The 14,161-nt window shown below is 35.0% G+C and overlaps 1 protein-coding gene across 1 annotated transcript; it reads left to right on the forward strand.

Annotated features, from left to right (window-relative positions):
* On the forward strand, positions 1-13,967 carry STXBP3 (syntaxin binding protein 3). The gene is made up of 19 exons (XM_088524359.1): positions 1-46; positions 599-648; positions 2,007-2,088; positions 3,082-3,158; positions 3,778-3,856; positions 5,034-5,134; positions 5,638-5,792; positions 6,040-6,130; positions 6,848-6,972; positions 8,065-8,169; positions 8,621-8,678; positions 8,882-8,947; positions 9,455-9,535; positions 10,266-10,404; positions 10,962-11,068; positions 11,551-11,649; positions 11,976-12,061; positions 13,293-13,441; positions 13,791-13,967. The coding sequence occupies exons 1-19, from the start codon at positions 1-3 to the stop codon at positions 13,880-13,882; spliced, it is 1,788 nt and encodes a 595-aa protein (XP_088380485.1). The 3' UTR covers positions 13,883-13,967.
* Positions 13,968-14,161: the final 194 nt, after the last annotated feature.

Genomic DNA, 14,161 nt, shown 5'->3' on the forward strand with positions numbered 1-14,161 from the left:
ATGGCGGCGGCGGCGGCGCGCGGGCTGAAGCGGCTCGTGTGGCAGAGTGAGTGCGGGCCGGCGCCGGGGCCGCCTCGCGGGCAGGGGGCACAGCGGGACCGGCCACCCGCGTGTGCCCGGCGAGCGGCGACAACGAAGCCTCTCCCAAAATAACCTGTGCGGCCGCGTTTTCCGTCGGTTTTTAGATTGAGAGGGGTGTAAAGTTCAGCGAATGCCACTGCTGAAAAATAAGCTGAAAGCGAAATCAACTTAAATAATAGCTTAACTTTTTATTTTTTATTTTTTAATGTATTAGTAGTCCATTTAGTTCACTATCAAAACAAGAACTATTTTAAGTATCTATAGACTTACAGTTAGTTGGGCTTACTCTTATGGAACTTTTTGATGTTGGCACAAGTGAAAAATTCACAAATGAAAAACTTATCTGAAATGGAGTTGGGGCAGCTTGTGGTCAGGGATTCGCAGGGGATATCTCTGGTTTGTATCCTCCTTGCCTAGTGTTCTGCAAGCAAACAACCTGAGCGATGAACTTCCTGGGTTTTAGCAACACATAGTTTCCTGTAATTGGTAAGGTAACTTTACCTGTTTCTGGTTACAGAGCTGAAATCGTTAATGTTTGATGACTGCAAGAAAGAGGAAGAATGGAAGGTACAGCCTTTATTAAAAAAACATATTTAATAATTATTATTTTGAGTGGGGTAGGAGGTTTGGGGGCGCTGAAGCAGGTAGTCTTTATCACTGAGTATATAAATATCAAAAAATGGGTGGTTAATGGCAGGTGATTTTCACTCACAATTATGTTTATTTTCCTAATTAGTGTGACTCATGATTCTGTTCACTCGTAATAGTAATGCATTGTGGAAAAAAAATCTAAGAGTTAGCATAGGAATAAAGGGTTAGTTGACCTACATGTTACAAAATACATTTTTGGAGGGAACAGAAAATACATTCTACTTATCCTAATTTTTTGAATAGTTCAGCTCTTATTCATTTCTGTAGAACTTAACATTACTGCTTTAATTTCAGAAGTGGTCAATATGTAATTATACTGCTGGATTCAACAGCATGACCTAGAGCTTTTCCTGTCAAAGCATGTTGTATGTACTCTGTGATATGTCAACAGTAGTGAAAATAATATGAAAAGGTGTCTGGAATGGCCTTGAGGAAGGTCTTCTCATCCAGTAATCTTATTTTCTTTGTTAGGAATATTTGTCCAATTTGAGTTACAGCTGAAATAATCTACTATTGGTCCTCCTCAACTAGGAAGAGAACAAACTTTTTTTTTTTTTTTTTTTTTTTTCCCCCTCCCCAGCTGAATTTATGTTTGAAATGTGTCATTGTATTTTCCTTCTATTTGAAACAGTGCAATCCCAATTACTTTGTCAGGATTTAAAAAAAAAAAAAAGTCCGATATGATAATTTTTGTTGAGCTCTCATGAACTGCAGTGATGAGAAAGTACTTGTGTTGTTGTAAAGAATACCAATGGAATTTTGTTTTTGATTCTAAGTTTTCATGCTCAAGAGCTATTAAAACAGAAGAAGATATGCCAGAGAGGAGGAAATTGGAGAGCCTGAATGAAGCAGGCGCTATCTCCTGAGAGAAGAGATCACTTCATAAAAATATGTGGGGAGTAAGAAGGGCTGCTTAAGCTGTATACGAGTTTTGAGATAAGAACAAATAAATTTAAGTAGGCCATAGGGTAACTGTAGTCAGGAATCAGAAAATTTCTATTGATGTGGAATCAAAAATTTCTGCTATTAGGATTAGTGGGGACATGCTTCCTATTTCAGATAGTCTGCCTCTTGAAATTCTCCATGCAGGCTGCTGTCTTTGGATCCTAACTGGGATTTTTTTCCTGCTGTAAAGTTGCTATATGCGAGTCAGAAAAAGATGCAGAGTAATGAAGTGGGCTTCAGCTTCAAATTTTCTTGGGAATTTGCTAAGGAAATGGTATCCTTTTGCTGTAACTGATTATTTTATCTGTTTTTTTTATTTTTATATTTAGATAATTGTTTTAGATGATTACACTACCAAATTACTGTCACTATGCTGTAAAATGAGTGATTTGCTGGAAGAGGGTATCACAGGTATGCAGAACTTTTTCTTTTCTAATATACTTTTAATGTATAAACAGATGACAATATCATGAAAAGGGGGAAGAGTAAGATTGATAGGCTTGCACGAAGGCTTCTTAATGTGGTTGATAAAGACAAGTAAGGATGTGATATTAGACATCAGATTCCTGGTTTATATAATAATTAATCAGTTGTATTCTTTATGAATGAAAATGTAATGGAAATTTTTGAAATAAAAAAACTGCTCTGTGTAGCAGCTATGAGAGATTTTTCTATCTTTTTTATTTCCAAAGATTGCTGTAAGCTTTATTGGTAGAATCCAGGAATTTGTAAATGGAGGATCCACATCTGATATTTTTAATTTATCAACCTTGATCCTCCCTCTCAACATAACCCAACAACATGAATTCCTCTGCCTTATCAGTTTAGTGTCTTGCAACACAGCCCCGCAAAATTCTTGTGTAGTGGCTTTAATAAAGAGAGCTGATTGACACTGTGGATTTGTGGAAAATGTCCAATTTGTGGGTACAATTATGTTGAAACAGAATAAGCCTGCAGGAAAAGCCCAAACAAAGAACAGAGGTGGCTAAAGGCCAAACTGTTGCCCTGATTAGTTTCATTTCCTCTTTTCTTCCACCTGCTGCAAAAAGAAGGTTCTTGCCACAGCAGTTCTCTTGCAATATTTTTCATACTGGGCCCCTTATTTTGAGCATCATTGTTTGCTATACCAGTTTTTGTGGGACAAAACTCTGCATGGAATAGGAAGTATTTGGTCCTGAAATTTAGTCAACCCAGAACTAGAGGTTCTAGAGGACCTGTAACTAGTCTGTGCTTAGAATGATTAAAAACATAGAGGCTCTTTAGGCAAAAGATAGGTCTTGACCACTAATTTTGTAGACATCTTGTTTGGCAATTCATTTTATTTCTGCTGTTTGTGCGTGTATATATATGTATATGGTGTGCAAAACTCTTTATATCAGAATGTAATATTTCTTTACTTTGTAGTTGTAGAGGACATAAATAAAAACCGTGAGCCTGCCCCATACATGAAAGCAGTTTATTTCATAACTCCAACGAAAAAGGTTAGTATTTTTAAGAAAGTGCAGGAAAATCCTTCAGGCTAAGGAAAAAAAAAAAAAGAAGAAGACTTTAAAAATATTTATGTAGTCCTTACTCCTCTGTAGTATGTGATTTTTGAACTGTGTATCACTCTGTTGGTTATATTTCTATAAGCCAAAGGGCAGTGCTGCTGTGTGGCCAGCTGCCAGCATGTATCTTTTGGTCAGTGCAGGTACTCATCTGATGCTTGTATAGTTATAAATTTAATGAAAAGAATGATGCATCATACTTCCCTAGAAGGTGCCATTTAAAGTAATGGCTCTAGTAAAAGACATCAGTGCTACTTCCAACTAATTTTCAACAGAACAAATCCCCACTTTTGTGGGCAGAAAATGATGCAAACATTCTGCTTTGTGTCCTACAGGCATCCTGGCAGGGGTGTGTTACTGACCTTTTGCAATTACTTATTGTCTTTAGTCTGGTTTTGTATGTTTTCTGTTTCAGTGGGGATTCTTTTATATATTGATTTATATTATTTCTGAGTTGTACTGGTTAATTAAAATGAGGGTTCTAGGCACTAGGAGAGGAGCTTGTCTGGTGCATTATGGAAGGCAAAATAATATTATTTTTTCCTTTTCTAAGTCTGTAGATGGACTTATTGGTGACTTCAACAGTAAATCATCTCGCAGATACAGAGCAGCATATGTCTACTTCACTGACTGTAAGTGTTTGTGTTGTAGTTTCATACCTCTGTGTATGCAAATAAGTGATCCTGTCTCGCTGCTTAGAAGTAAGTGCATGAATGTTTTACTTTTCAGAGAGGGTTTTGAGACTTAAGTCATTAACCCTATTACAGGGTTGTGTACATACCAGAAGTGTCCCAAGGTGCAGTGTGACAAGGATCAGTTCTTTCACACTTGCTGAACAGTGGTGATCTTCCCTTGCCTCAGCTTTTAATTTAGGTATTCTACCTTTGTTTTTAAAATAACGTAGTGATTTAGTGTGTCAGAGATTACAGAACAAAGCAATTCAAGTGTAACTATGTATCTCAACAAAATTCTTTGTAGAAATATAAATGCAGCTTGTATTTCTGCAAGAACACTGTTTTTAGTGTAGTTAACTTAAGACTTGTGATCCAGTTTTTTTCTCGCTGCCTAGAATAAGAAAGAGTATGGTGTTTACTTAGCTCTTGCATGAATGATGTAAACTGCAAAGCATTTGCAATTAGTGTACACAGGGGTTAATCTGACTGCATGTTCTTCTGCTGTCAGTCAGCATGACTCAAGTGGCAAGAAAAGGGTAAAAAAAAATGCATGTCACTGAACATGGAGACTGAGTTGTGGGAGTACACTATTGTGGTCTATACTGTTTCCTCTAATCTTTCTGTAATTTGGGAATGTTTTCTCTATCCTGTGTGAAAAGAGGGAATATAAATCTTTGCTTTGCCATTATCATTTGCCTGCCATTGCAAAATCAGTATCCTTTGTCACTGCAAATCCCTGTTAAGTATTCTATAATGTCATTTGAAAAAAGCCAAGAAAATTACCAGGGGTGCTTATCTTAAAAAGAGGCCTTAAACTTAATCGTGTTGGTTATGCTTTCACTTTGGGAAGGTTGGTCACCTTGTTTTATGCTGCTGTTAACTGTCTCTTAATTCCTTTCTGAATTCAGAAAGGAAAGTGGAATTAAATGAGATGGGAAAGTGGGATATGTTTCCTAAGAGTTGTGAGATAAAAATCTCAAGCTACAGAGAAGTCCTCTACTGCAGGCAGAAACACAAACATATTGAGCTCTGAAAGCTCACTTCTGGAAAACAGATTTGTGCGCTTTAAGCTAGTGAATTGAGTAATAGTTGAAATATACACAAATGATTTATAGCTTATTTTTTTTTCCCCTAGCTTGTCCTGACCATCTTTTCAATAAAATTAAGTCTTCCTGCTCAAAATCCATAAGGAGATGCAAGGAAATCAGCATTTCCTTCTTCCCATATGAGTCTCAGGTAAGTTTCATTCTTTACCTTGATCACAAAAAAATTGGAATTCTGTTTCCATGTGGTGTTGGCTTGCTAGAGAACAATTTTAAAAGATAGGACTTCTTCTTTGCTTGTTTTTTTGTTTTGTTTTGCTTTTTCTTTTTTCCTGACAAATTGTACACGAAACCTATTGCCACTTCTGCATATTTTCAGTGCTTGCCAGTATTTCTCAGATGAAAAGACTTACTAGTATGGGATCACTTTTTAAAACTTGGAGTCAGTAGCTGGGTAAAACTACTTTTTAGCAGAGAGGATAGAGATGGTTGTCTTCAGTAAGCAGTGAGGTTTGTTATTGCTTATATGGAAGCGTGTATATATATATATATGTGTGTGTGTGTATATATATATACACACACAGTATGCAGTTTTAAAGTAGCAACAATTTCTTACACAAAATATTTTGGAAATGTATAATCTGACCCTTTTTTTTTTTTTTTTTTTTTTTTTTTCTTCGTTGGTGCTTTACCTAGGTATTTACTCTCAATGTCCCAGATGCCTTCTACCGCTGTTATAGCCCAACTTTGCAAAAGACGAATGATAAAGCTTCTGTGATGGCAGTTATGGCTGAACAAATCGTCACTTTATGTGCCACTTTAGATGAGAATCCAAGAGTACGATATAAAAGGTGGGATAAAAATAGGTTGGTATTAGTGCAGCCAGGTTGCCCATAGAGTAGTGGTGGCAGTGGTGCACTGCTGAATTAGCAGCCTTATGAAAAAGGGTTCAAGACTAGATGGTGGTCCTAGGTTTAACTGTGTGTCCCACCTCTGAGTGAGAATTTTACATTCTGGGCCATTAGGGAGTTTTAAAGGGAGCATTTTAGTTTGAGATTAAGAAATGTACTTTTTTTTTTTTTTTTTTTTTCCCTTCAGCAAACCATTGGATAATGCTAGCAAACTTGCACAGCTTGTTGAAAAAGGTCTTGAAAACTACTATAAAACTGATGAAAGGAGCCAAATAAAGGTAGACCTTGAACCCAGGTGTTTGCTTAGTTTTTATAAGTGTAGATTTTTGTGCATGATTTGACACCAGCTTCTGTAAACCTAGGTTTTATTTATTTGTAAACAAAGGTCACTAGTTGACCTTTAATTCTTTTTGTGTATAAAGATAGCTTGGAAGAGGTAATAACTTGTACAGAGTATCTATAGTAAAAAGTAATTACCATAAGAGATACTGAACAAACTACTTTGTACTTGGAAAATGGGTACTTTACTAATATAGGAGATGATGCAGAGCTAATAAAAGTGTGTAACCTCTGCTTTAATTTTACCTGTCTTTGGGCTGTGTGTAAAACCAACTTCACTGCAGAACCGAAATGCCTTCCATGAAGGAGTTTTCTCCAAGTAGAAATGTGACATAAACTGTAACACAGCTAACACTTCGCTCTTCTAAATACGTGAGTGTAGCTCAAGTTATCACCTCTTTGCTAAACCTTAAAATGAAACTTTCGACTGAATATATGCAGATCATAATTTATTATGATTTTATTATAATTTATTATTATGCAGTGCATAATTTATTCTGTAATACAACATAGATAATACTATCTGAAGTACAAATATTTTGCATATTTGAGTACTAGTAAGGGATAGCCTTAAGAATTTTTGTAAGTTTAAAAAAAAAAAAAAAAAAGAAATTGTGTAACTCAGCTTTTTTTTTTTTTTTTTTTTTTTTTTTTAGGGTAAAACCCACTCTCAACTAATAATAATTGATCGTGGCTTTGATCCAGTATCAACTGTACTTCATGAGCTCACTTTCCAAGCAATGGCATATGATCTGCTGCCTATTGAAAATGATATTTACAAGCAAGTATTACTTTTTTTCCTTTTCAAATATAAACACCTTATTTGATTAGAAAACCGATGGAATATTAAAAGTGAACTGCTCCAAAAGTATCTTTTAAGTGCTTGTATTATGTAGGGATGGCTTCAGTTATTTTAGTCTTTCCTCTTTGCTTTTATAGTGTTTTCTGCCTATTAACTTCCTCATTTAATTGAGCATGGGTAGGATCCAGCGAGCATTTTTGCTAAGCTTGATTCTGACAAGATGCTCAGTTTATTGATTTCTGTGTAAGTCAATCTGACTTCTTTAACAAATTTTGTACTAAACTTGAAGCAAAACCTTTCTAGTGCACATTCAGATTCTTAACTTTTTCCTTTTCATATTCTCAACCTTCTTAGCTTATCAAGGCAAACAAGATGACCAGTAATGTAAGTATCATCTTGGAGGAAAAGCTCGAAACTGCCTCTCTCAGGAATGCTCGCTTTTATAGCTCTACTCATCTGATTTATGTAATTGTTTCAAGTTATGTGTGTTTCTATCCCAAAAATATATTTAGGTAAAACATGCTGTTTATATACATCACATAAATGTTATACCATTTGGATCAGAGTGATGTACTTCTGGTTTTGGTTCGTTCTGACAGTAAAGATTTTGGTAAGAGTTTGCTTTCAGATAAACCATTCCAGCAAATGATACCATGAGGCCTAGATTCAGTTAAACAAAAAGCCTTTAAGTGTGGGGTCTTGAGTCTTTTAACATAGTATGTAGAATTCTGTGAAATCTGAAGTTTGCTGGTTCTGAAAACGTAGTGGAGTAGGTTTTGTGGATAGTTGTGATCTGTCTTTCAAAATTAATCCTTTCTGTATTCTGACTGTATGCACTATCTGTGTGTAGTTAGTGTGTAAGTGTGTATTAGTGTGCATAGTATGTAATTCTTAATTCCTAAATTATTGTGTCTATCAGGCAATACTTGCCTTATGAGTGAAAGCCTGTATGTGTTACTGGTGTTACTGTGCATGGTGGCAAATATACATGTTTATACCATTAGTATGTAAGAATTAAGTTATTAGAAAGGTTTTTTTTTAAAAAGTCAATCTGACTTTTCTTTTTGGAAGATACAAAACGGATGGACTTGCTGGGAAGGAAAAGGAGGCATTTCTGGAGGAAGATGATGAGCTGTGGGTGAAGATTCGACACAAACATATTGCTGATGTGATAGAGTATGTGAATAAATTTAAAAGTTATTTAAAAATGCAAACTATGGAAATGTCTGTGAGAGGGGATGTGCTTGACTATTGAGAAAGTAAGATTATGCGAAATATTGAAGGTGGTTTATATAGGCTATATCCTGCTGAATAACTAAGGTTAGCAAGAAGGCATACTTTTAAAAATACAGTGTTTATTAGATTCAAATATGCTTGTGGAAAACTTGATTAGAAATATTTTTAGGAAATGTTTTTACATTTTCTAAATCCAGGAATTATTTCGTCAAAAGTTATTGCCTGAATTGACATTATGCAAATATTATTTAAAAAACAGATGAAACATCTCTCAAATGAAGCTTTTGCTTTCATTAAGAACCTCTCTTTGCTTAGCTTCTCTAAAAAAAGAAAAATTAACACCTGTGGTGCTGTTGCATTTGATTCCTTTCTTTTGTTTCTTCCTTGTCAGGGAAATACCAAAACTTATGAAAGAAATTTCAGCAAAAAAAAAGGCAACAGAAGGAAAAGTGAGTTGTTTGTTATTTTTTCATAGTAACTTGACTGTGTCTGTAGTGGGTGAGATATGTGTGGTTCATGCACCTGCTGTCACAGCTGAAATTCATCTGAATGACAATGTTAGGAAAATGTGAGCTCCCAAAGAGAGGGAAATGAAGATGCTGAATATCAAAAACAAAGCAAGACGATTTTAACTGGTATCGTTCCTTCACAGGTAACGATAGCAAGTCTGACCAAGTTAATGAAAAGGATGCCAGAATTCCAGAAACAGATTAGTAGGGTAAGGACCATTTTGTAAATACCACTTACCTGTCAATTATCTCTACAATATAATTTTTTGCTGGGTGTTGTTGAAATCTAGATTTATTCTGTCCCTTACTGTACATGCCATGTACCTTTTCTCCAAATGGATATGCTTACCCATTGTAGCAAGAAGCGCATTTGTTTTTAGGTGTATCTTTTTATTAGGTATAAAATGCTTAATTCTTTGAATATTTCATGCACTTTGAGGATTGTAGATTTGTTCTATTTGCCTAGTCTATCCGAAGTGGTGTAAAGTTCTAAAGTGCTCTTACTGCTAGACTTGAAATTCACTTCCTGCCACCCTCCGAATGCTAACTTTTAAATGAGGGGTGAAACACAGAAAGTGCACGATAGCACAGAAGGATAGTGCAAAGACTGTTATTGCTGTGATTTTAAACTAGTAAAAATCATTGTTTTTTTACTTACGCACTGGCATGCAGAAATATACAGCGAGTTTATTCACCACATGCTTTTTGTCTTCTAGCAAGTTGTTCATCTTAACATAGCAGAAGATTGCATGCGCAAGTTTAAACCTGATGTAGAAAGCCTTTGCAAAACTGAACAGGTATGTTGAGGAAAAAAATACTATGAATTTCACTTTGCAGGAATAGATACTTTTAACAAAACTAGAGTATCTGTCTATCACTTTTGAGGTAATAGTACTGACAATAAAGGAGGTGTTTGAGATTTGATTTGGTGTTTTTGTCCTTCAGATCTCCTAGGAAGCTGCCTTGCTATGTCCTTCAGAAGGAAGTCCTTTCAGAAAGTCTGGGAAAAGCACTTGTTAAGAGAGGCAGTACAGTTGTACTCAAGTGCCAAGTAAAAAGTATAAGTTGAGGTTAATAAGAATTTTAGGAAATGTGATTAGAGAATGAGACTGTAAGGGATTGAGACTGAGAGATGAAATACAAGAACTCTTTTTCATGCTGTGCTGAGGTTGCTTATATATAAGCTGTTCACAAGATCGCTGTTATGCATGTAGGGTATACTTTTGATGATCTTATTAATGAAAAATTGAAACTTTTAGTTTAGCTTAGCAGAACTATATTCTAGGAAATTTTCCAACTTCCAGTATAAAATGCATCAAACTGTTCTAAATATTTAAGTGTTACAGAATTATCATAGCTCTGTCACTACTGAAACAATTATGTCGAAGGCTTTTGCTACTGACTTTAAATTTACACAGCTTGATTCTTTACTTAAACTTCACAAAAAAAAAAAAAAGAGGAAACACAAACCAGTACTTTTTTAATGGTTCCTCACTAAAAACCGTTATCACTTTGTTTCTAATTTAGGACTTGGCTCTTGGAACTGATGTAGAAGGTCAGAAAGTGAAGGACTCCATGAGAGTCCTCATTCCAGTTCTGCTCAGCAAAAATCATGACAATTATGACAAGATCAGAGCTATTCTCCTGTATATCTTTAGTTCAAATGGTATGAAAAAAAAACCTTGTTTTTTCTCCATGTTATTAATTTAAATTCATGTTTTGGGATAGAGCCCAATATTTTCAGTGAACTCAAGCACCTGTATTGGAATTTATGACAAAGTTTAAAATAAATACTCTTCAAGTTCTACAACTTATCTCAGATTGCTATGAATGATGCTGTTGATAAAGATGAGATCCATACCCTGTTTTACCATCACCCCTGTTCTCAGGATGCATGTAACAGCTCTAATTTTCACTTTTTCACACTGTACCAAAGATGATAAAAGAGACTCCATATCCACTGTGGTCTAAAAAGGAGGTCAATATGGAAGGGTTTGTACTAACAGAGGAGGAAATAAAATAATTTGGCATAAATAATGAATAACAATATTAGGTTCTCATGAATGTGTCATTTGCTTTTTAAACTAAAATAAGATATTATGCTAAACTTAAGAAAATAAGCAATTAAAAAGTCCTAGACTAAATAGTAACAGGGCAGAATAATAGCAATTAGTTTTATTGATCATGCTGCAGAGTAACTGAATTACTTTCCTTATTTTAAAGGAGCAACTCAGGAGAACTTGGACAAGCTGATCCAGAATGTACGGATAGAAAGTGATAGTGATATGATAAGAAATTGGGAATATCTGGGCATTCCTGTTCTTTCTTCGGTAAGAAACACTGATTTTGTTTTTTTTCTTTTTTTTTTCTTTTGCTCTTCTAACATGCAACTACTTGTCTAACGTTCTTTCAGTAACTCTGACCAGTAGTATGTTTTGCAGATAGGCAACAGTAGTATCAGGATCTTATTTTTGGAAACAGGAAATTACTATGAATTCTTGTTTTTATGATGTATCTAAATGTTTAATCCATTGAACAATTAACATGAATAATTTTCAAGGTAATATAACTATAATGCTTTCTGTAAAATCATCAGATACTGCCTTGAGTTATTTGCTTTTGGGAAGGTCCAACTTCTTCAGTTCCTTGTGTCTGAAATAATTATTCCTGCTGGATCTTGAACTCTGCAGATGATCATACCTCAATATGTTTGAATATTTCTTTATGATTTCCTCCCTTCTCTCAACTGTGGAAACCAGTTGCCCAAAAACATGCATGTATAATACATTTCTGATTTCTTAAGTCTCCTCAGTCTGCTTCTGAGCAATGTAAACACCCTAGAAGAGATCGCTCTTCAGAGGAAACTTACCAACTTTCTAGATGGACACCTGTTATAAAAGATGTTATGGAGGTAAATTTGGGAAACTAATTTGTTAGTGGGTGAAATGCAGAGATAAATGTAAGTGAACTGCTGTATTGGATTTTCTGAAATTCCTTAATACTTGAGTTATTTTCAATAAATAGTTCTGTAGGTTCTTGGTATGTATAATTGTCTGCATTATGCAGTCCGCTGCTCTGTGTAGGGTCACTCTTTTTTGGGAAACAACTTCATTTTTTTTTTCAAGAAATTACTTATTCTGGCATTAAATTCTAATTAGGTGTCCTTTCTGGGGTTGAAGATTTTGTGGATTTAGGTCTGTATGGCTGTTTCAAGTCGTTCTTTCTTTTGCCCTTCAGGATGCTATAGAAAAAAAACTAGATCTGAATGAATGGCCTTATTGTTGCCAGTGTCCTCCTACCTGGAATGGGTCAGGAATAGTAAGGTAAACTGTTTAATTCCTTGAAAAATAACTGACCCTTTCCTCAGCATTGCTTTCTTCTTATGCATTCTAAAATCTTAACAGAAATGTGCATACTGAGCAGTGAAATAGTTTATTTAGGGTAACACTGAAGTTTAAGTGTTTCAGTTAAGCGTATTGAACTTGGCTGTTAGTTTAATGACTTTAACTAGCTCTCAATAACTTCTGTTCGGGGTATCTCTCTCTGGCTTTTGACTTAGAAATAATGTTTCCAAAAATAAAAAATGTAAACCATAGAACTTTTTAATGTACAGCAGTTTTAGCTCTTTTTTGTAGTTACAATGTACTATAAATTCAGGAAAAAGATTAATTATTTATAATTTGGTAGCAGTCTTCATTTTTGAGACCGAGTTCAGTAAGTTAAGTTCAGCCTCTGTAGGGCATCTCATTGCTTAGTAATATGGTCCTGTTAGAAAATTGACCTCTGATATCAAGGAATAGTGTAGAGAAGTCCAGAAATGCTGGACATCATAAAAGGAATTTTCTGCTAATGTGAGGGTGCTCAAATGGAAATTGGTATCTTACTAAACAGAAGATAGTCAGTGCTAAAGATGCACAGCTGTCAGTTCTGTTACTTCCAGTGCTAAAAACAAGCAAATTGTTCTGTTGATGTGCAGTTATTTTTTGGCTGAATGTTACAGTACTTAATGCAAGGAAGTACATTTTTAACTCAGTTTTGTATTGTACTTTTTTTGTTTGTCTTTCAGGTAAAGCGTTAAGGACTTAAGGTTTAATCTGAATCTACAGTTACAATATGTGCTAGAGGAAAAAATAACTGCATATATGCTGGAAATAGCAAATATAAAGGCCTTTATCTTTCAAGTCCTAGATATCTGAATACTCTTTGGTAAAAGTCAAATACTTAGAGATTTTTTTTCCAGTTAGGGAAGTGGAAAGCTAAGACACAGTGATCATCTGGCTCATACAAGTATCTGTTACCAAAAATGTCACTTGAATTGGAGGTGTGCAGAATTAAGCTCCTCCGTAGGAGTCACTTGTAGTGAGCTGTCTGTATGAAAAGATTCCTGCTTTGTATTTATTTTACCCCTTGCAATAAGTCAGTGGTTGTGTGATGTGTTACTTGTTTTCCGTATAATTCTTGTAACTAGCAATCTGTCTAAATTTTTGACTGCAATTATAACTGGTGAACAGCAGAAATCATTACAAACTTGTCATCTTATGAAACATTTTACAGTGCTCGCCAGAAACCGAAAGGTAGTTACCAAGATGAGCGAAGAAGTGGTACAAAACTGATTATATTTGTGATTGGAGGCATTACGTACTCTGAGATGCGATGTGCGTATGAAATTTCTGAAGCCTACAAGCCTTGTGAAGTTATTATTGGTAAGCTGGTCTTGGGAAGGTGGGGGTATGTAGCAATTTGCTTGAAAACACTGTATGGAGCCTAAAGATAGGGTTTCTGGAAAATATAGGCATTTTTTGCTTATTTTTTTCCTTCCTTTGTATTCCCTAGGTTAGTTCAGCAAATTAGTACTGTACTGAATGTATTTTGTGTCTGTTTAAACTATGCAGTTCACCTAAACTGAAAAGATGCTTTATCTAGATTTTTGTTTGTTTTTGCAACAAGAAATTAAGAACAGTAAAGACAATTCTGCTGAAAAGTTCAGAACAGTTGTAATGATTTATGTCATAATTTCAGATTAAGAATACTTTTTTTATCTTCTATTCACAGGTTCTACTCATCTTTTGACACCTAAAAGACTCCTGGATGAAGTAAAGAGCCTTAGTAAGCCAAAGGATATGGTCTGCTTTAGGGATGAATAGAGATGGTGATTATAATGTATTTGGAAAAGACAAGCAGTATGTACATATTCTTATGGAATTAATTTTTCCAAATACTGTACTGGAACACTGTGGTTTTGAATAATTTAATTTAAAATTGCTGCTTTGGGGGAAAATATAAGGCACATAAAGGAAAAAAAAATCAGCACTTGTGTGTTTTAGTTGTATATCATATGGGAGTGTTACACTGTAAAGTGCGTTTTGGAAAAGGGTATGTTCACCCCTAAGATTTATTACCCTGATTTAATTTATTCTGTGATT

Source organism: Tinamus guttatus, unplaced genomic scaffold, assembly GCF_059628265.1.
Source record: "Tinamus guttatus ecotype Peru unplaced genomic scaffold, ASM5962826v1 Tinamus_guttatus_pri_ptg000211l, whole genome shotgun sequence".
Classification (NCBI taxonomy): domain Eukaryota; kingdom Metazoa; phylum Chordata; class Aves; order Tinamiformes; family Tinamidae; genus Tinamus; species Tinamus guttatus.

Coding starts and splice junctions, on each gene's coding strand:
- STXBP3 (XM_088524359.1), top strand. CDS start 1: ATGGCGGCGGCGGCGGCGCGCGGGCTGAAGCGGCTCGTGTGGCAGA. Junction 6,973..8,064: donor ATTGAAAATGATATTTACAA/GCAAGTATTACT, acceptor TCTTTTTGGAAG/ATACAAAACGGATGGACTTG. Junction 11,069..11,550: donor GCATTCCTGTTCTTTCTTCG/GTAAGAAACACT, acceptor AAGTCTCCTCAG/TCTGCTTCTGAGCAATGTAA.